The following is a 19,949-nucleotide window of genomic DNA, read 5'->3' as shown; positions in this document are numbered from 1 at the left end:
TGTTTCTGCGAGCCCTTGATTGGGGCGCGCGCTCGAAGGGGCGGAAAATTGGCGCTTTTCCCTGTATTCAGTGGATGAGTCTTTTATCTGGAATCTCGCCTTGAATCATTCGACGTCTGAGAATGCTTCGATGTTCGCCTCTAAATTGCCAATCAAACAAGTGCGTCACAATTGATACAATTGAACGCCTTCTGCGTGTGGGCAGCACTTGTCTTTGACTGATAACACGCCAGGCGTTCGATAAGAATTCACGAATTTTGGTCAGTCGTCAGAGAACTCTCGTGATTAGCATTGTGAAATGTGATTGAATTTCTCACCTTTTTTTTCGACCAAGAAAGTGTCTTCAGAGTGTTCTCGAAGTCAGAATGTCGTTCTTCATCTGGATTACGGTGAGAGGAGTGCACAATCTGTTTGCTAAGCTGCTTGTTATAATTAGTCTCTGGACTCTTTCAGATTGTCGTCACGACGCTGATAGTCATTTGGTTCATTTTGGTGAGTGGCGAGCAAAGAAGACGGAAGTTGAGAAGAGTGAGGAAGTCTTCTTGGGTGTCTTTCAGTACGCTCACAGAGTGCACACAGCCAGGAGAAGGGCACAGACGCTTCCGCCGGGAACGAGAGTCGTGCGGGCGAACAACAACACGGTCATCTACACCATTCCCACGACGCAGCAACTGGCCACGACTTATCCCACCTTGAGTCAGAATTATCACACGAACGGAGCGCCCCAGAACGGGGCGACTCTTCCTCCGGCTTACGGTGAGTCGCCGGAGGGCAAAAGGACTCTCTGAGATGTCTGAGTGTAGAGTTGTTGAGGAATTATTCAAAAAAAGTCCTGACAGATTGTGGTTGATTAAAATCAGAGTAAATTATTTGCTCTAATAAATCACAAGATCTTTTTTCCGTACAAGTTGAGTGCTACAGAATGAAAAAAATGGTGATTATCATGATCTATTGTCACCTTTTGGTTATATTAGACGAGTTTTGAGTGAAATGTACTCAAATATCCTTCAGAATGGCATTCTTGAAAGATTTTATGGGGTAATTCTTAATCAGGAAGGCCGAATACATTATTTGAGTCGAAATAGAATTGTTATCTTGTACATTCTGTTATGATTTTTCCGAATAGAGTGAAGCAATTATAATAATGGTCATGAATGTTATGATAAAACCAGATTAGAGAATGTAATAACTTTGTCCGGAAGACCTGACAATTTCAAGATGTCAGTAAATATAATTCAAAGCTTACAATAAGAAGCTTAACTTCTTTCGGACAATGGTGAAATTCTCAACGCTAGAATTTTCTTCTCGCTGTTAATTTTTCTGTGTCACTTGGAATGTTTTACTGCCCAAAAAGGCACAGACAATAAACATTTCGCGTTCGCTTATCAATCGATTTCCCTTATCACTTTCCCACTCAGATTTGCCGCCAACTTACGATCAGGTCGTGATTTTGCCGCCCTCGAGCGCCGAAACCACCGTCACGACGACCACAACGACGCAAGTGCGCAGCTGAAGAGCCGCCAAAGTCCAGCCGAAGGAGGAAGCGAAGGATCTGCGATGAGAGAAAGGCCGCTTCTGTGTTCGAAGCATTTTTATTTTGAAGAAATAATAAATTCACGTACTTTCTATTTTCTTATCATTTAAAACTTGTAATCTTTCTCAGCTCATCAAAGATGAATCGAAAACGTTGAGACGATTTTTTTATTATTTAATATGTATTGCTGCAAACGTGTTTCTACTTAAACAAAATTGAGCTTGATTTTATTCGTTTTCTTTTTCTTTTCACTCAATTTGGAATTTTTTTAATGGCCCGGAAAATGGTGAAAACTCTCTGAAGTTTTACTGTAGTCAATTATTCGATGCTTTTCATCAGTTTTTCTCCTCTTTTTTCTCTATTAAGGTGTAATTTTTTTTTATGGCACACACAAATAAATTTATGTGTTCTAATCTTTATTAAATCTTAATTATTATATTTTTTTACGATACTTTCTATTCAATCAGGAATAAGTTTCTTTTCTTCTTCTTTCATTTTATATAAATGCAACACTTTATTAACTCTAATTTTCTCATCTTCATTACAAGAAAGTTTACGAGGAAAAATTTTTTACGTTAAAGAGCATATTTTCAGGGAAAAACCCCATTTTTTTCAATAAATCTTTTTGAATAGTTACCTTTTCTTCTTTCTTACCACTTAACAACTAAAATGCATGGAATACTTTTAAGGTATTTCTGTTTCGCATAATATAAAAAAGAATAGTTTTTACGGTGTAGAGAAAAAAAATATCAAGAGTGATTTTAAATATGAGAAATACAGAAGACATTAAAAAGAATAGAATGATTTTTCATAAATGAAATTATTTACAAATTTCATGTTCACGGGATTTTTTCGCTTTCCTTCCTAATTAAATTAAGAATTAAAATAAAAACCAATATCATAATTACTATTTACACTAAAAATTGTGTCATTTTTCTTCACTTCAAATCGCTCCTCAGATCGCCTTAAAATATCGCTAGATTAACGTTGAAAAAGAGTGTGTGCAATTATTTGGAGAATTTCATAAATCATTCTCAAGTTTGCTATTTTTTCTCACTTACTAAAATCTACTTAAAAATGCTCTTTTCCTTTAGTTACTGAGTTGGGTTTCCTTTGTATTAGAATTCCTTAAGAATATTTACACGAAATGGGAATTTTACTCTTTTTTATTTCTTCTAAAATTACGACTCACTAAATTTTGGTTCAATCAAATAGTTTTCAATCTTTTTTTTCACTATCCTTGATCATTTGCAAACATGTCGAAGATGGAAGAAGAAATTACAATTAAAACAGCAGCGCGCAAGGAATATCGTTTCTTTTTTCATACACATAATAGAAGGACAGACGAAAAGTGTCTTTACATCCACAGAAAATATAATATAATATAATTACTATTTTACAAACACGCATTTTGATAGGAAAAAAAAGACAGTGAAGGTGTGAATTGTCCACAAATCTTTTTCTCTTCATCCTCAGACGTTTGCTTACTTTCAAAACAAACCTTTCTTTTTCTTATCTTTCTTTTCTTTTCCGTCCATCGTTCTGAAAATTAATAATTCAATTCACAGTCAATTGGGATTTCGTTCAGGTTTCTTTTCTACAGTTTCTGCTTGTCTGCAGACAAAAATTGATAGAATAGCGAGGAAGATACTTGACATGGTTAATTAATCTTATTAAGAAAAGGTAATATAGAGAAATGAATGGAAGGAAGAGAACATAACAGAGGAATTATTGGGAAGATAATAATGAAGATTCTACAATTTACAAGGTGTCTTTCTGAGAAGATTGGTGAAATTTGTAGTTTTTCATTTCTCTAAGTGTTCACAGTTTTTTCCTTAATCTTCAATTAAACATAAACTCTAGACTTTCATGCTGAGATTGAGAGAGATGCAAAGGAAAATCTGTGCGGAAGTCAAGAAGTGGAGTTTCTAGTGTGTCAAAGAATGCAAATGAGAATGATTTGAGTGGACAAAAGGCACTTTTAAGTATACAAAAATATTGCAAATTTCGTCCTCTTGAATTTTTCCTTTAAAAAAAATCACATTTTCCCTCTTTCTCTCTCTCAGTTCAGCAGAACTTGTTCTCGCCTTTTCATACTGGGATATAATAAAAGAAAAAAAGGTCTCAAGAGTGATTCTGTGTGTCAATGAAAGTTTGCGGAAAAACAACACCCAAAAAATTTACAGAAAAATATACAACAAAGAAACATCTATCAAAAAGAATACTACGGAATAGAATGACAAAAAGTGTGTGATAATGGATGTGAAAATGCAGAGAAAACACGCAATTTTCAAAAAGGAATTAATAAATCTTGATTTATCATTAATTTACCTCTTATAGTTTTTCACTATTAGTTGTGTTCTTCTTAGACTCGAACGCGCATTTAAAAAATATACAGTGAAACATATAATAAAATGAAAATTAAGTACCCAAGATGAAAAGGAATTTTTAACGTGCTCAGTCTTATTAAAAGATATAATAATTGGCAAAGAATCTAATTTATACAGAAATAAGATGAACAAATCATTAGGGAATCAATTAAATATCTCTCCAAAGTACTTTAAAAGCTACAAAATGTCATGAGATTCCTTCAAGTGCTTCTCCATAGAAACCTCCAATTTAAAACTACCGTTTTGCCTTCTCACAACACACACGCGCCACACATCATGAATTATTTTGCAATGGATTTGATGGTTAATTAACATGACGAGCATAAGTTCAAGTTGTTTTGGCTAAAAGCTACACGGCAACATATTGTACAGATACAAATGAGAGTCCATGAGACATTTGCGATATGTGTTTTCTTTGTGCCAAAAAGGATCCTGTCTTCTCTCTAATCTTGCGGACTCGTGGGCAGATTAGCATTGGAAGCGGCTCGCGATGATTCTGTGCCACCAAAGCTCGTGTGGCGTCGCAGCAGTGATCCGAAAACACGACGACCCTTTGACTCATCACTCCTGGAAGACATTGACGCACTCCTGAAAAGTCTTTTCCTTGCCACACTTTCACACTCACACACTTCCCCAAAAAAAAACATTGCATTCACTACTCAATATTAATCCCAACCTGAAATGCATGATCTTTTGTGTGCGATTTTTCTGTTTTTTTACCCTCTTTTCTCTGGGCTTCAACATTATGAGCATGGGAAAAAAAACCAACACCATGAAAGCACATCTAAAGCCATCCCTTTATTGTTGTCCTCTTGAATTGCAAATCATATTGACAAAGGCAAAAGAACGCAAAGAGTGTAAGAACAAAATGAATGAAATGTCAAAGAGATGCAACCACCAGTTGAAGCTTTGCGGCAGCATTTCAACTCATACAATCTGTTCTCTTAGCGCAGAATGATAAATTCTTCGGCTTATTCAACCTTACGAATCTCGTCTTACGATGCAACTTGATGATAAGATTTCACATTCATAAATTCTATTGATACGAGTTCTGGTGTTTAATAATTAACGGTGAGCAAACTTCTTGTCATTTTCCAGAAAACATACTTTCGAATAAGAATAATTTTACATCATATCTAATAAGACATTAACGTAAGGTTGCATAGCGCCATGTATTGAAAAATCACCTAATCTCACTACATAAAATCTCTCTATATTTTAACAATAACAATTGTCAGCATGAAATAAATTATAAAGTGTGTCTCGATGAATGATTGCAATGAGAACAAATTATCAATTGTAAATCAGAAATCATAAATATTATATCCCAGTATCTTGTTCACATTATTCTGCATTGTCCAGTGTCTTTTTTGCGTTGTGTGATAAATCATAAATCCAGAATAAACTGTGTGTCAACTATCGCTGATCTGTGTAACTTTGTGTGTGTGGATTAATTCTACCGAATTGTTAATCTAATATTTCTCTTTCTAGCATGTGAAATATATTTTGTTTTTGTTTCAAGACCGAAAAAGTCAAAACCAAAAAGAGAAGAAATAAGGTAATTAAATAAAGACATGAGAAAACGACAATGAGAAAGTGGTAGAAAATTGTGAGTGAGAAAATTCTCGGTGATGTTGTTATTGAGGAAAATCATCTTGTACTCACTCTTTGCTATTCGCCTCCAAGCTGCGCCTCCTCAATTCCTCCAATGTCACATTGTTCGCCTCTTCCCACTCCTTCTTCTCCTGCTCAAAGGCGCGCCTTCGGTCCTCAAGCTCCCTAATTTGGATCTCCAGCGTCTGCAAATGGAATCAGTCTCAGTTTCAACGCACTTGCCAGAAAATGCTGGAAAAAAGTCACCTTCTTGCGCTCCTCATGTCGTCGAGTCAATTCAATTTCCGAGTCCTTCAGCTTCTGCTTCTTCTCCTTCACCTTCATCTCGAACACTTGCTCCATCTCGGCCTCCATCTTCTTCATCTTCAGCTCATGCTCGCGCTTCTCCTCTTCCATTTGAGCCAGAGGGTTCCTTATCCCATAGACAGAGGATATTGCTATTAGTGGGCGATTTCTCTCATCAAAGGACAGTGAGATTTGTCGAAGACAAGCTCTAGATGTGTGGATATTTTACATAATCAGCAAGTTTAGGCACTCGCTCTCAATGTGAGTGCCGTGAGTGTGTAGAAAAGGTGCAGTTTTGAGACTCTTTCTCTTTGTACACTTCAATTCAAAATCAGATTTAAGAAATACTCAGAAGTAAATGTAAAAACTGTGAATGAAGTCCATAATTTGCAATGAAAGAGCTTCAAATCGTGTAACTATTAAGTGCTTCTGAAAATTTTGTGTATCTTGATTTGCACAAAAAGAAATAAATTGCTGCGAATGAAACACGTGAATTTTCAAGATTTTCTGTCGAGTTACTAAAGAACACATAAAATAACATCTTATTATCTTTTAATATGAATTCAACGATCTTCAACCCTCAATTAGGATTTTTTTCAATCATGAAATTTTGTAATTTTTGATATGTCGATTTAAATTTCATTTTTTCGCTCAAAAGCGCAAGAATTCTCATTACTGCACCACAAAATAGTTGCTCTAAATGTTCAATCTTGAGTCTCGCCATTGTCACAAGAGAGATTGCTTAAGAAATAGGTCAGAAGAATCGATTTTGTGACTCTCCAAAAATGCATTTTGTCAACTTCTGCCTCAACTTCACACAAAACCGTCTCGACGAAACACACAAGATTATTGAACACGCAGAGTTGAACATTATGTCACATTATTGCTTTAGTGATGTGAGAGAAATTTTCATGTGTTGTACACAATCATGGAAATAAATTGAGTACAGAAGAAACGAGTGAAGAAAACCACATATATAGAAGCACTAAGAAAATGATGGTTAACAGAAAAGTATAAAATTCGAGGCATTCCAAAAATGAAAACGACGTGATTGATGAATGGTGCAATGAAATGGAAACACAAGAGAAACGCAAGTTTATCAACCATGAACTCATCATAAACGGAAAGAAACAACCAAATCAGGAGAATTTCGCCAGATGAGAAATGCTGCAAATAATGCATGATGGAACTCAAGAGTGTAAAAGATATTTTAAAGACAAATAATTTAGAAAACACAGTTTCAGTGACTCAAGAAAAAATTACACTTTTAAAAAACACTGAAAGAGTTTTAGAAATATGAGTCAAAATAAGAGTTTTTTTCTTCTTCTGTAAGTTCGTCAAGAATTAAAGAAAACTCCTCCAAATGATGTCTTTTTTTGCATTTGCAATTTAGAGGTTTTGCATTCTTTTCTCTTTTTTATTTAAGGTAGTCTTTTTGCGGATTGTTTTAAAACTTTTTTGCCGTCACATTTGACTTACCAAACAATCAAAAATGAATCTATAATTCCTTGACTGCAGAAACTGAGATTAAAATATGTTTTAGTGGTGAGTAAAATTAAATTAGGTCACAAGAGATGTTAAATCAAAATGGGATAACAAGCCAAAAGAACACGCACACAAACTCAAGAGATCAAATAACTATAAGTCTCTATCCAATTATTTTTGCGTATTTTTTTATGTACAAAACTTTTATCATTTGGTATTGAAAATGATTGTCTTTCTCCGGGAGGAAGTAGAAAAATGATCAACATCAATATAACAACAAAGGATGACTCTGAGGATGGCACGAGAATTAAAATGAAATGCGGCGATCAACTATTGGAAAACCATTGGACAAAAAACTGGGAAGAAGACAGAAATGGGGAGGAAAAACTTTTCTCTTTGCTGAGGGGAAAAGAAGTCTCTCCACTTACTTATTACTCAATCGGCCAGACTTTCCGTCATTGCCCAAGCCAGCTAACTTGCGGCATCGGTAGTTCTCGTAGTGCACATTGTTGGTGACATCCTTGAGGTCGTGCAAGTGCGTCCTGATGACCATGTTCCGCAGAGCAATAAAGTCACAGTGCTCCAGATTCTCCACTGTGGAAAACCGCAAGCTCGTTATTGTCCACACAATCAACAGCCCATACTGTGGGAAAATTACCTTCTGCAACGCCCCACGGATACCGTCGCCCACGAACCTTCCGTCCATCAACTTCGATGACCACATTTGCACCCACAACGGCAAACGGAACACGACTCCTGAGCTGCTTCAGCGCCTTTGCCTCCTCCTCGTCCTCCAGCGGCTCCGGAAAGTCGTAAATTTTGATCTTGTGCTGGGCAATCTCGTTGAGAATCTGACAAGACGAGATGAAGAGTATCAGTGAAGCCATCAAAAGGCCATAAACATCTAAGTAGAGATAATTGAAAAGGTTTTCTCTCTTCCTGAATCATTCATCTTCAATTTTCTCCCCCAATAAAATGCACCATTTCGCCAAGAATTCATCTCAACGCGGTCCAGCTAAAAATCCTTTGTGCTCAATATCATTTCAAGGCTTCGTGAAGGTGAATGTCCTGCAGTTAATGCTGAATAAACACATTCCAATAAATGAAGCAAACACCATCAATTCTAAATGACCCAACAGACAAATTCCTCTTCTGTGTGAGAACAGAAGACTTATTGTTGTACTTAAGCAGCAAAGAAATTCCCTCGAGGCTCGTGCGTGAGATTCTTTCGCACGCACACACATACTTTATGTAATTCCGTACGAGTTTTGCATTTTTCACACCAAATTCACTCTAAACTTTACCTGTTTCTTAAATAGTTGCACTTCTTCCGGCGTCATTGTGTCCGCTTTGGCAATAACTGGAATGATGTTGACTTTGTCACACAGTCGCTGCATAAACTCCACATCCAGCGGCTTCAATCCATGTCCTGACGGCGCAATGAAGTACAGACAGCAGTGAACACGGCTGTCAGACATTGCCTTTCGATGTACGCGCGATTCTGCCGTCAAGTATTCTTCGTATTTTGACTCAACAAAGTCGATCACTGGCACCCAACTGGAACAAATGCATATCAATCAGTCGCTCTCAGCACGGACTTTTAACATTTTTCTACTCACCAATTGCTGTTGTCGACGGCATCGCCAAAGCCAGGCGTGTCGACGACAGTCAGTGTAAGGTTGACACCGTTCTCCTTGAGCAAAACCTTCGTGGTCTCCACCTGGACAGTCTTCTTCACGCGCAAAGACGGTCCTGGATGTTGGTCCTGATTGTAAATATCCGCCAGAAACATTGAGTTGATCAATGTTGACTTCCCAAGTCCGGATTCACCTATAAAAAGACCCAACAGATGGTCTTCATTAGCAAGTTTTTCCTATTTTTATAATAGACTACTTAAGAAATTCGTCTTTGTGTGCTTTAAAATAGATTAATAGAATCTATCGAGAAGATCTGCTAAAGCTTGAATCAATTTGCATACTTCAGCATAAATACAAAGATCATCTTTCAATGGTCTCTCAGAACTCTTGACAAATTCCATCTCATCTCTTGTTGTATAATGAGCTTGTTAGCAATTCAATGCGTCCATCGTCAATTCCAGAAGCTAGAAAGTTCAGGTCACATTTCGATGCTTTTCTGGGCACTTAACTTTCGCCTTATAATTAATCCAACTGGAGTACTTTTTCTTCTGCATTAAACATCCTCTTGGAATTGAGAGAAAAAAATACTCACCGACAACCATGAGCGTGAACTCGAAGCCCCGCTTGACAGCCTTCCTGTAGACTTGATTTGGTAGATTGGCGAAGCCTACGTAGCCCTCGAGCTCCTTGGGCTTCGGACGCACGATGGCCTGCTGCTTCTCGCGATCCTGCCTCTCAGTCACCATCTTATTGGAGTCCTGGTGGTTGTTCTCGTGCACAAACTTCTCCTTCGCAATGTTATTCAGATTGTTCACTGTCGCGGCATTCGTGTGCCCATTGTTAATGGCCGTGACCACTTTGTCCACAGCTGACGGCGTTGTCGCCGAAGACACAGAAGTCGCTGAGATCTGCTGTGAAAGAAGTCCCATTAATAACTTTCATCTCAATGTCTTTCTCCCTCTTCTGCTCGTTTTATTTGGCTGCCAATTGAGATGTTTTGCTTCTTCTTGCCACAACGCGCATCGCGAATAGAGTCGTCAAAATGAAGGAGAAATTCTCTTTCAGTTAAAAAATGATCAATTTTGATTGCACTCTGTCTCCGAAGCCGATCAATCTCTGTTGTGTGGATGCAAAAAACACTTACTTGCGTCGCTGCTACATTGTGATTATGATTATTGAGCGCGGTGGAATTTGTCGAAGTTGCTTCCTGCTTGAAGAACATCTCTCGCTTCGATTGTAACTGAACATTGTGCGTTTGTGTGTGCAATTTCGCACATAGAGTTTGGTTTTTGGTTTGTTTTCAGGGTGTTCGAGATGATTATTAAAATTGATTTGAGTGTGTGATTTGTGTCATCCGGCGAATAAAAACCAACCGAAAAGAGGAAAGAAAGAAACAATACATAAATTAATGGGTGAGAAATCATATTAATTACAATCACCAAATAAATACTGTGTATGCAAATGCAGTGGTTAGTGAATGCCAGAGCACGAGGTTTAAAGTAGCGTAAAAAATGAGGTTTTCATCACATGTTGACCCATAGTTTTGCTCTCAAAAGCCACAGAGTCTATCACATCTCGCTTTATTACACAGTCATACCCGATAATTCACGTCAAAACAGACAAATATTACCAGCGCTCTATTTGATAATGATATCTAGGCCATTTTTCTGCCACTGTCCAATTCAATAACAAGCAAATTAAGTAGTCACTGCATACATTATGACCTTTCCATTCAGCACTGCAGAGGCAATTTCCTCAATGGGTTTCATTCACAATCAATTCGCACAAATCCTTTCACCGTGACAATTTTTGCAATGGGAAAAGACATTCGAAGAAAAATATCTCTAATTGCTCACTTTACTGTCTTTTTCCCATACAAATCTCACAGAGAAAAAAATGTCAATTCCGGTTTGTCTTCTCGACTTCAAGTCTATTTTTAGCTGCAAAAACAATTAAACTTCATAGCTTCGAGTGTTATAGTTCTTTTCTCAGATTTCAGAAGGAAATCCACTGACGAGGAGGCCATACACAGTTTGCTTCACTCTAAGCGCAGCACAATTTACCACAAAACTTCTTCTTATGTCGCCTCAATAGTGGCAGATATTCGCTAAATCAACTGTTTTTGCCACATCTGGTTCAACATTAACTTCTTGGCGCGAATTGTAAACAATTAACATGAAACCATATGTCAATGCCCATCAATGTCAAGGAAGAACTATTTTTCACGTCACATTTCAACCATAAATTCCAAAAAAATACTCTGCAGTGAAAGGAATATTTGATGAGTGTTGCAGTGCACAAAAATCACCGACTCTGCAAATATTATTCTGCATATTCGCACATTTTTTCCATGGTGTGAAAACACAGAGTGCGGAATTTTTATTCATCATGCGGAATGTCTTCAGCAAATTGTGTATTCAGTCTCTCAGCTGCACTTTTATGAGAACAGCACACACAATTGCCTTATCTTATCACTGCAACAGAGTCTTTACATATTTGGTATGAAAAGTCACACCGCAAGCCAGAGAAAATATCATCATGTAAAGTTCATCTTGTCTGAGAATCTCTTTTGCCCCTTTTTTCCATCATCATCACGAGCGCGCGCCCCAACTAATCATCACTTGGCCGTTTTGCCGTCTATTTTTCTCAGACACAAACTCTCTTCACACACATGAAAGAGAAGAAGACATAAGAGAAAAAGAATGCCAAATGAGAGCAGAGCAAATGCAGACCAAACAGGAAATGATGTCTATTTATTCAATAAAATATCATCTTCTCCAAATAATCCACACAAGTCATCGCGCACACACACACACACACTCAAGAAAAATCACTCAAGCCACGCAAAGAAAATGAATCATAAGTGCGATAAACTACTGAAAAAATGTAAGCAAAATGATTGAGGAAGAAAAGGTAATGAAAGCAATGTTCACTCGTGAAATTCTCTCTCAAGTGTCTTTGATTTCATTCATCTCTTGTGATGCTGAGACGAAGATGGGTTTTCTTACCGCTGTTGCGCTATCACCGGTGCCATTCTTCTCAATAACGACGCCCCCCAGGCCACCGTTTTGCTCCAGGAGTCTCTGTTTATACGCCAATCGATCGAGACTGGGAATGCGATAGGATCCGCCAATGCCCTCCTTTTTCAACAGAGTTCAACAATAGTTTTATTCATCAGCCTCATCATGAAACATGTTCTTAAGATTAATCATTTTGTTAATAAACATACTTTCCGGGAATTTGTCATTCCTCCTTTTCATACTTCCCGCTCTGAATAACTATACAATTAATTGTTTAGTGTGTGTCTTTTTCACTCCTCGCCCACATCATGAGACTTGGGAATCTTGTTTTTTGTCATGCACTCGAGTGCGTTTGACATTTTCCACGCATTTTTCCCACAATTTGAACATCAGAAGAGAGAGAAGAACGCTTCACAAGTTTGAGCACATTTTTCACCCCTTCAACGCATAGACTCGTTCGCAGTGCGTCGACGCGTATTCAGAATTTACACAGTCTCCCCCAAAAGGGATTTATCACGCTGGTATCACACTGACTATAAAGCAAATTAAGATTTTAATGTTGTCCCTAAACGAATGGCAATTGATTTGTTTGGTCCCAGAATTCAAAACTGCTCTTTGGGGCTCTCAAAAAAAGTAGGAGTAAAATTTGTAGCAAATTTTCCATATTCATATGTAATTTTTATATTTTTAACACTTTGACATGGTGGAAGACGCTTAGTATTGGAAGGAAGAAAATAAGACAAAAAACGATAAAATAAAATTTTTAAGATCGTTTTAGTTATTGTTTTTATCATAAAACTTTGGTATTGTCCCATAATTTCAATAAATTTATGGTTCTGAACATAAAGCGTATTATGTTTGAAAAATAAAATATATATTTCATAAATTTATGTGATAATTCCTCTATTTCTGCAATTTCTCTCGAACGACACCCGATGGGTTAAGCGCACAGATCTCCATTTTCAACGCCAAACAGACCGTAAAGCACTTTTTCACAGATTCTTGATCACTCAAGACGTCTCACAAAGTCCCCATCTCAAATACTTCTACTCATATTTTACGCCTAAAGTGCCATTTCTATAGATTTATTGTGACACGATTGACTTAAAGTTCCAACCTATTCCAGCATTAGTCTTTTATGCGCTCTCCACTCTCTGATTTGGTGCTGAGGCGGCCAAATAGAGTCTAGTATGTTCCCAAACAGAAGTACCATCATAAAATATTTCTTGAAACTTTCGCCGCCTCGCCGCACTCCAAAATCCATGCTCATTTGCAGGCGGGGAGCCTCATAAAAATCTTAACGATACACGCTTTATACATCATCAACCCTAACCCGTGTCACACTACAATAAACATTTTAGTGTAACACAAATTGGAGAATTCCACAGAGTCAATGGAACGCCACGAACGTGATTTAGATGTTGAGCGATTGACAGAAAAAGTTACAGCAAAATTTCTATCCCGCAACTTGAACGTCCAGAAAAAAGTGGTATTTTGTGTCCCACTAACAAATTCTTTAATCCCATTTGTATTCAAGTATTCAACGAGGAATGGAAATCAAACACGTGACATGTGGAAAATATATAGATCATGGATTAACTTAATTGCTCTGGCAAAATAGTGGGGAAAGAAAACGATAAAAAGTATCTCTCAAGTGTTGTAATGTCTTCGTTTTTGCTCATTTTGCTTCTCAATTAGAGACTTTCAACATGATTTTCGACCATTTAAATTATATCTCTGTACAATTTGGCGGTTCAGAAAGAGCGTAGCGAATATTTCAGCAAATATCTCCTGGAAGTTTTCATGAGAATGTCGTTTTTTAACACTCAAAACTTGAATGACTTAAGCCCATTTTTTATTGGAATTTTAGTTTCGAACGTAGAAAATTTGATTGGCTGTCATTTGATGCAAAGTCTAATAGTTTTCGTGATAAAATTCCTGCAGAGAATGCTAGAAAGCAGCAATTTTAAGTGAAAATTACACTTTCAAATAAGAAAAATGTAAACAGAAAACAAGAAAATTCAATCTCAGAACCACAATTTTCCAACTAAACAGTGAAAAAGAGTATCTTGAGCCTCTTTTTCTGTTGAATCTCATTTCTCATGCTACAATTCACCTCAATTGCATAAAGAACAAGTGTTAATTATCTTTTCCTCCTCATAACTTCAACCAAAAAATGACTTTCCATGAAAACTTCCAGTCGACGGATTCGCAAGAAAGCCTGAATGGCAAGTGATTATTAAAGAAAAAAATTGGCTCAAGCTGATCATGATCGATTCCTTCCTCTCTTCGCCACTGCAAAAAAGCCCGTAAGCATGAGAAAGTCGCACCTTTTCCCTCTCAGATCGATCAATCTTGCCGAACTCATTGCGATCGCGGTCGATCTTGCCGAAACTCGACGTGTACTTGGGCAGCGTGGGCGGCGGAATGGGCCGCGCCGCGATCACGGGCTTCTCGTGCTGCTTGTTCACGCCGTGAATGCCCGCCGTGGGCGCCGCTTGGCCGCCAGGCGGCACGAAGTTTGCCATGTACGCGCCTGGCGACGACAGCACGGGCTTGGTGGCCGGAACGGGCGGCGGCCCGCCCTGAGGGAGCGCCGGCGGCTGTTGAACCCCTGCTTGTTGCTGCTGCGACGTGATCGGCGTACTCATTTTCTCATAACACTGATCCAAGCACTTTTTCAATGTATCTTTCAAGAAGTTCCCGTGAGTCTCCAATTTCGGGCACTTTTACCTCACGCGCGCGATCACGAGCCTTTCCCAACTGTAGATTTTTGTCGGATTTAAAGAGATTGCGCGCCGCGTCTTGTCTTAATTATTCAATCATCAAATTAATTGTGATGGAATCTAATGAAAGACAACATGATTGGCCTTCTTTTCCCACTCCGCTTCTCTCCCTCGGAGAATTCTCAAGTATCGCTCGCTCTACACACACTGTAAATTGCACTCGGGAACACTCTATTGATTAATCATCAATAAATAGATGGGAAATTGAATTATTGTGACGAAGAGGACAAATGGAAAAGTGGGTGCGTCAACGCTTTTTGCCACACTGCAATGAAATTCTTAGCGATGTTCAGTGCAATTCTCTCTCTCTCTCTCTCTCTCTGTCTTTACAACTGCACAATTCAAAGAAAACTCAACGCACAACTTGTTTGCAAACTAATATGGATCAAGAGAGGGAATAAGTCTGTTCTCTCGTGATGAAAAACACCACTTAAGACTGCCCAAGAACAATCACTTTCAGTGTTTTTCTCCGCCACACAAGGCACTGGATTTTAATTAGCCAAGAGTGAAAATCATCCGCCAAGCTCAACTGCCAGCCAAATGAGATGGGACATGGCAATGTGGTTCTACGAGAAATCTCTTCTCAATACATTTCATTCAATTTCTTTCAAAGCCCACACGAATCTCTTTTCACTGGCTTAAGTCTTGAGAAATGTTATTCATCCATGAGCAGACGCGTGCAATTGAGATACTCTTCTTCACAGAAAAAAACCGTAAAGGATGAGAAGTTGTCCTAAGAATTTCACTGCTTGTGCTCCAAAAATAAATGCCAGTGGCAAAGATCAAGATCAACGACCTTTGAGCGTGATAATGATAACAGGCAAAATTTCTAATGGATTCTTAAGTATACAAATCAACAAGAGAACAACTTACAATCGAGCTTGAATGATCTTCAATTGCAATACTTCGCCTATTTCAGCGATTATTATTATGAAATGATAGTCATTAGAGTGAAGAAAGTCGAGAGAATTGCATGATTTACTGCTCAAAAGTCTTTTGAACTTTCTCTTCATCCCCAAAAACCACTCGAAACTCAAGCATCACCGCATATTCTTGTGATTCTGCGATAGTGAAACAGGGTCAAGGGTGTATTTAGCAATCTCTTCATTGTTTCCAGCAATTTTCCCATCAAATCAACATCTTTGATGAATAAAAAATCCGTCCAATTAGCCTCTTGAGCCCTTGAATGACGTTCATTCCAGAAATTATCGCTCAGATTGAGGGAAAGAGTGTGTGTCAAGTGGCTTCTGCGGACAACTCCCTCAATTGCACACCCACAAAAAGCGTCCGGGAACCGATTTTCCCCCTTCGAGAGCTCGCCTTTTGTGCCTCTCACGCGTTCTCTTGTTCCTCCGCTTTGGGTGTGTTTGGCATTAATGTCACACAACCCTCGAAAACACTCTTTTGGCCACCCTCAAGATGAATTTTTGCCTTTAGTCACACTCTTTCCTGTCCTGCACAGCCAAAATTCCAGTCAAAACACTCAATATTTCACATTTTGAGCCTTTTTAGGAGACAAATTCACGGAAGAAAAGTGAAAATCCACAGCCATTGATAAGAGTGTGTGTCTCTATCGATTTTCTCTCCGTCAAAAGCATTACAAGTCATTATCAAAGGAGAGATATTTTAAACACAGAGATAAACTCCGAATGCAATTTCTCAGCAATTCATCCCATTCAAGAGGGTGTTTTTCTAGGTACAGTCGAAAAATCAATAAGAGGGTGTCCATGAAAACCATCCATGATAATTTTCAGAGGGTGTTTTCCTGCCATTTTCCCACCCGAATGCGTTGGAGGTGAAAAGTAGGGACTTTCGTGACTCATTTCGGTATTATTTTTTCGCCCTTTTCCTGCCACTCGTAAATTCCCAATTTATAAAATAAACTCTCTCTTGTCAGAGTCTCGAGAATCTCGCTGGAAAGCCGGGAGGAAGCGGAGAGCAAAGTACAAAATAAACGCGATGAAGAGAGTCTGAAGACAGGGGAGAAAAAAGAAGGCACACAAGAAGACTCCCGCCCCGAAAAGACTCTCAAGCACAACGTATGTTTGTTTTCCACCCATTTCTTCGTCATTTCCCCCACATTTCCACCCACAAACCTCACACACGCGACACTGTGCACATTAATAGTTCTTCTGAGAGCGATATTGGCGATTTAAATGCACAATTTCACGATTTTTCAGCACAAATTCGCGGCAGAACAACACGCAGAGCATTTGACATCCGCACACTACGAAAATACACCGACAACTGAACTCATCGATTCGCAGCAACACTGCAAGTCAGGCTGAGTCACAAGCGCAAAGTTTCGTACTTTTCACGCTACAGTGAAATAATCAAAGGGTGCAAGACGATTATTATTATTGCATGATTTCGCTTTGTAGCAAGTGGAAAAAATTACTAAAATCAACTTTCAATTCTTGTATTTAGTGCAAGAATAAAATAGAAAAGTGCATTTTCTTTAAATTTCAATGGTTCAAAACTCAAAAATTAAATCAAATGAAACGTTTTCATATGATTTTTTTTACTTATCATGCCGAATTTTATGTTTAAGTTTATTATAAAATACAGAGATATAAGAATAGATCACAATTACTATTATTTTTAAAGTTTGATAGAAATCTCAGGTTATAAAGTGACGAAAAAGAAACTATTCGTTAAAACGTCTATAAAAATTCATAATCTTCTTGAGAGAGAATTCAAAAAATTTCAGAATGAAACCACCCCAAATCAAAACTGCAAAATTTCAATGCTCAGTAAATTTCATGAAACTTTCCTCCCATTTGAAGTCATAGCGCGAACCAATTCATCGATTGTTAGTGTTGCCAGTGTTGGGAAATTTTCTAGAGCGCTAAATTTAATTTTCTCGTTGAACTCCGCTTAGTGTCTCAGATTAAAGTCGCAGGTAGTCTAAATCCTCTGCGCATTAATTCACACCATAAACTCCATAATTATAAATTTAATTAGGCAGACGCGTTAATAGTGCAATTGCATGACAATTTCATTTTTTTTCACCGCCTCTCTTTCGCTTTCATGGAAGTGAGACATCAAAAGAGGCAATTAGCAAATGACAGTGATTTCACGAGACTGTGAATTAAATGAATGAAAATTAAATTCATACGCGTGTAATGCTTAAAGAATTACATCTTCGCAGGGACATCTCGCTCTCTGCTGCCAGTCTAGCTTCTTGCATTGCCAGCTTAAGGCGATTCCACATTCCTCCAGCTCAAAAGGAGAATGTCAAATAAATAATTCATTGGGATCAGAAAGCGTCAATAGCAAAGAGTTTGATGCACTATTAGGAATGTAAACTTCCAAATAAGATCCTCCGAGAGTCGATTGATGGACAAAGTGTGTATGTGTAAAAAGAGAATTGCTTCGATGTCACTATAAATGGCCAACAGAAATTGTTTATTATGCAATAAACGACTGCCGGAAGCCACAAATGGGACAAAAGAACGGCTGATTCTTCTTTTGGACGCAAACACACATTTCTTCTTGATGTCGATGGTAAATCACACATTTTTTCCACCCAAAATCATTCAACCCAATTCAAGTGTCAATTGATGTTCAATTGAATAACACACGAAAGTTTCACGCGTGAAATATCATCACGTACGCAATATTGTTGTGTTTCAACATTCTTTTATCTCTCTATATCATGTGTAAAACTATCACGTGACAATTGAGAAGATTTCAAGTGTTTCTTTCATTGCTCAAAGGGAAATAAGAACGCAGGAAAAACAGTTAAACAATATTAGGGTCAAACACCAAATAATTTTCTTCACTCTGCGTATACAACAAAATCCGATGCCCCAAAAGAAGTTAGTCAATAAAACGTGTGTATCAAAACTAATTGGTGAAAAATTCAAGTGAAAAAGACGCACTGCAAGCATGCACAGCAAAAAAAACAGCAATAAAAGTTTATTAAATACTTACAGCTACAATTTCCAGGCAGTTTTCAGTGATTTTTTTGAGAGAAGAAGCGAATGTTTTTTGTCGGAATGTGTTGAGTGTGTGTCATTGATGGAAATCAATTCAATCGATCGGGAAATAAAGAAGAAAGAAACAAATCATATAATGTAGAAATGTAGAGAAAAAATATATAGTAACGATAGAAATCTGTAATGAACACTTAATTCTCTCTATCGAGAGAATTTTAACAACTCTTTGGCTTTTACTGCACCGAAAAGAGCCCCAACTGTCCCACATTAGATGGTACAAATTGAATGATTTGTCGGAATAAGATAAAAAAGATTTTATCACTCTCACATTTTCACTCTTGTGCGCGGCCGTCATCTCCAATGAAGACTGTATTAGGGCCAAAAGCACGCGCTTTTCCCACTCGCTCGATCTCACTTTTTGCGCAATTTTCGCCGCTCAATTGCTTCTAATGGAGATCAAGTGAAAAAAATGTCATAATCTTCAGTAAGAACGAAACATAAAGAAGATCTTGCAACAATACATAAAATCCCCAAAAGGAATTTTTAACCCTTTAACTTGTGAGCTTCTTTCTCAAGTTTATAAAGAGAGGAAACTCTGTTCATGTCAACTTATAGAAATCTTAAAATTGGACAAATTTTGTCCCACCAAAAAAAATTTATGATGAGAAAATCTTGTGTCTTTTCTTATACAAAATCTAAAGAATTTTCTAGACTTTGCTCTCGTAAAAGGGTTAATGTCTCAGCTTGAGTTTAGTTGTTCTTCACAATTTAATTCAACCAGCATCGAAACTCGATCTCCGGAGGTCTTGAGAATCGTCAAAAACGATTCGATCTCAATGGATTTGTGATGGAAATCGGAGGAAATGAGAAAACATAAAAATGCCATTGCTTCTTGGGAAAAATGCATCGTCGAATGACAGGAGAATCGGCAGCAAAATGTCTGTGAAACTATCATTCGTGCTGGTCATTTGCCTATCGCGTGAAGAAGCTCTGCATGGAAATCTGATGTTTAATTTTCCCAAGTGACAGAGAAATTTTCTTCATCTGCCAACCTTTTATTGGCCTGTAATAGATGCAAATGGCAAAAGACATAAATAAAACTTCAACTTGGCGTGAAGTAATCTGCCACTTTGCATTGATTTATGCATCATTTTCATCCTCAAATTAATTTCACTGTGATAAACCGCCGAACATTCCCATACATTTTCCATCTATTAATTTCTCTCCCTGCGATTTGTATTCATGCTCTCGCATCGG

The 19,949-nt window shown here is 37.8% G+C and overlaps 2 protein-coding genes across 7 annotated transcripts; one reads left to right on the top strand and one right to left on the bottom strand.

The window, feature by feature from the left end:
* Positions 1–235: 235 nt before the first annotated feature.
* LOC132261176 (uncharacterized) lies at positions 236–1,553 on the top strand. Its single transcript, XM_059759800.1, has 4 exons — positions 236–389; positions 454–492; positions 558–756; positions 1,419–1,553. The coding sequence occupies exons 1-4, from the start codon at positions 366–368 to the stop codon at positions 1,511–1,513; spliced, it is 357 nt and encodes a 118-aa protein (XP_059615783.1). The 5' UTR covers positions 236–365; the 3' UTR covers positions 1,514–1,553.
* A 130-nt stretch (positions 1,554–1,683) lies between these two features.
* On the bottom strand, positions 1,684–16,961 carry LOC132261174 (septin-7). 6 transcript variants are annotated; one of them, XM_059759795.1, is made up of 12 exons: positions 16,848–16,953; positions 14,296–14,811; positions 11,954–12,085; positions 10,090–10,185; positions 9,538–9,856; positions 8,928–9,138; positions 8,613–8,865; positions 7,967–8,159; positions 7,737–7,902; positions 5,785–5,950; positions 5,590–5,723; positions 1,684–3,076 (listed from the first exon to the last, which is right to left on the bottom strand). In XM_059759795.1, exons 2-12 carry the CDS (start codon positions 14,614–14,616, stop codon positions 3,025–3,027), a joined length of 2,043 nt encoding a protein of 680 aa, XP_059615778.1. In that variant the 5' UTR covers positions 14,617–14,811; positions 16,848–16,953; the 3' UTR covers positions 1,684–3,024. The 6 variants fall into 6 exon arrangements, with proteins under 6 accessions (XP_059615778.1, XP_059615776.1, XP_059615777.1 ...); XM_059759793.1 differs by lacking the exon at positions 1,684–3,076 and adding an exon at positions 3,092–4,491 and having other exon boundaries at positions 16,848–16,961; XM_059759794.1 differs by lacking the exon at positions 1,684–3,076 and adding an exon at positions 3,092–4,491 and having other exon boundaries at positions 9,538–9,853; positions 16,848–16,961.
* Positions 16,962–19,949: the final 2,988 nt, after the last annotated feature.

Source organism: Phlebotomus argentipes, unplaced genomic scaffold (genome assembly GCF_947086385.1).
Source record: "Phlebotomus argentipes unplaced genomic scaffold, Phlebotomus argentipes genome assembly scaffold_18, whole genome shotgun sequence".
NCBI lineage: Eukaryota > Metazoa > Arthropoda > Insecta > Diptera > Psychodidae > Phlebotomus > Phlebotomus argentipes.
Note: the sequence above shows the minus strand (reverse complement) of the source record. Positions and strands in the feature narration are given on the sequence as shown.

Excerpts from the sequence above, each read along its gene's own strand:
- LOC132261176 (XM_059759800.1), top strand. The coding sequence starts at position 366 with ATGTCGTTCTTCATCTGGATTACG. Across the intron at positions 390-453 it reads CGTTCTTCATCTGGATTACG|ATTGTCGTCACGACGCTGAT; the intron begins GTGAGAGGAGTG and ends GGACTCTTTCAG. Across the intron at positions 757-1,418 it reads GACTCTTCCTCCGGCTTACG|ATTTGCCGCCAACTTACGAT; the intron begins GTGAGTCGCCGG and ends TTTCCCACTCAG.
- LOC132261174 (XM_059759793.1), bottom strand. The coding sequence starts at position 14,616 with ATGAGTACGCCGATCACGTCGCAGCAGCAACAAGCAGGGGTTCAACAG. Across the intron at positions 10,186-11,953 it reads CCGGTGATAGCGCAACAGCG|TTACAATCGAAGCGAGAGAT; the intron begins GTAAGAAAACCC and ends CACAATGTTCAG. Across the intron at positions 5,724-5,784 it reads GACATGAGGAGCGCAAGAAG|ACGCTGGAGATCCAAATTAG; the intron begins GTGACTTTTTTC and ends TTCCATTTGCAG.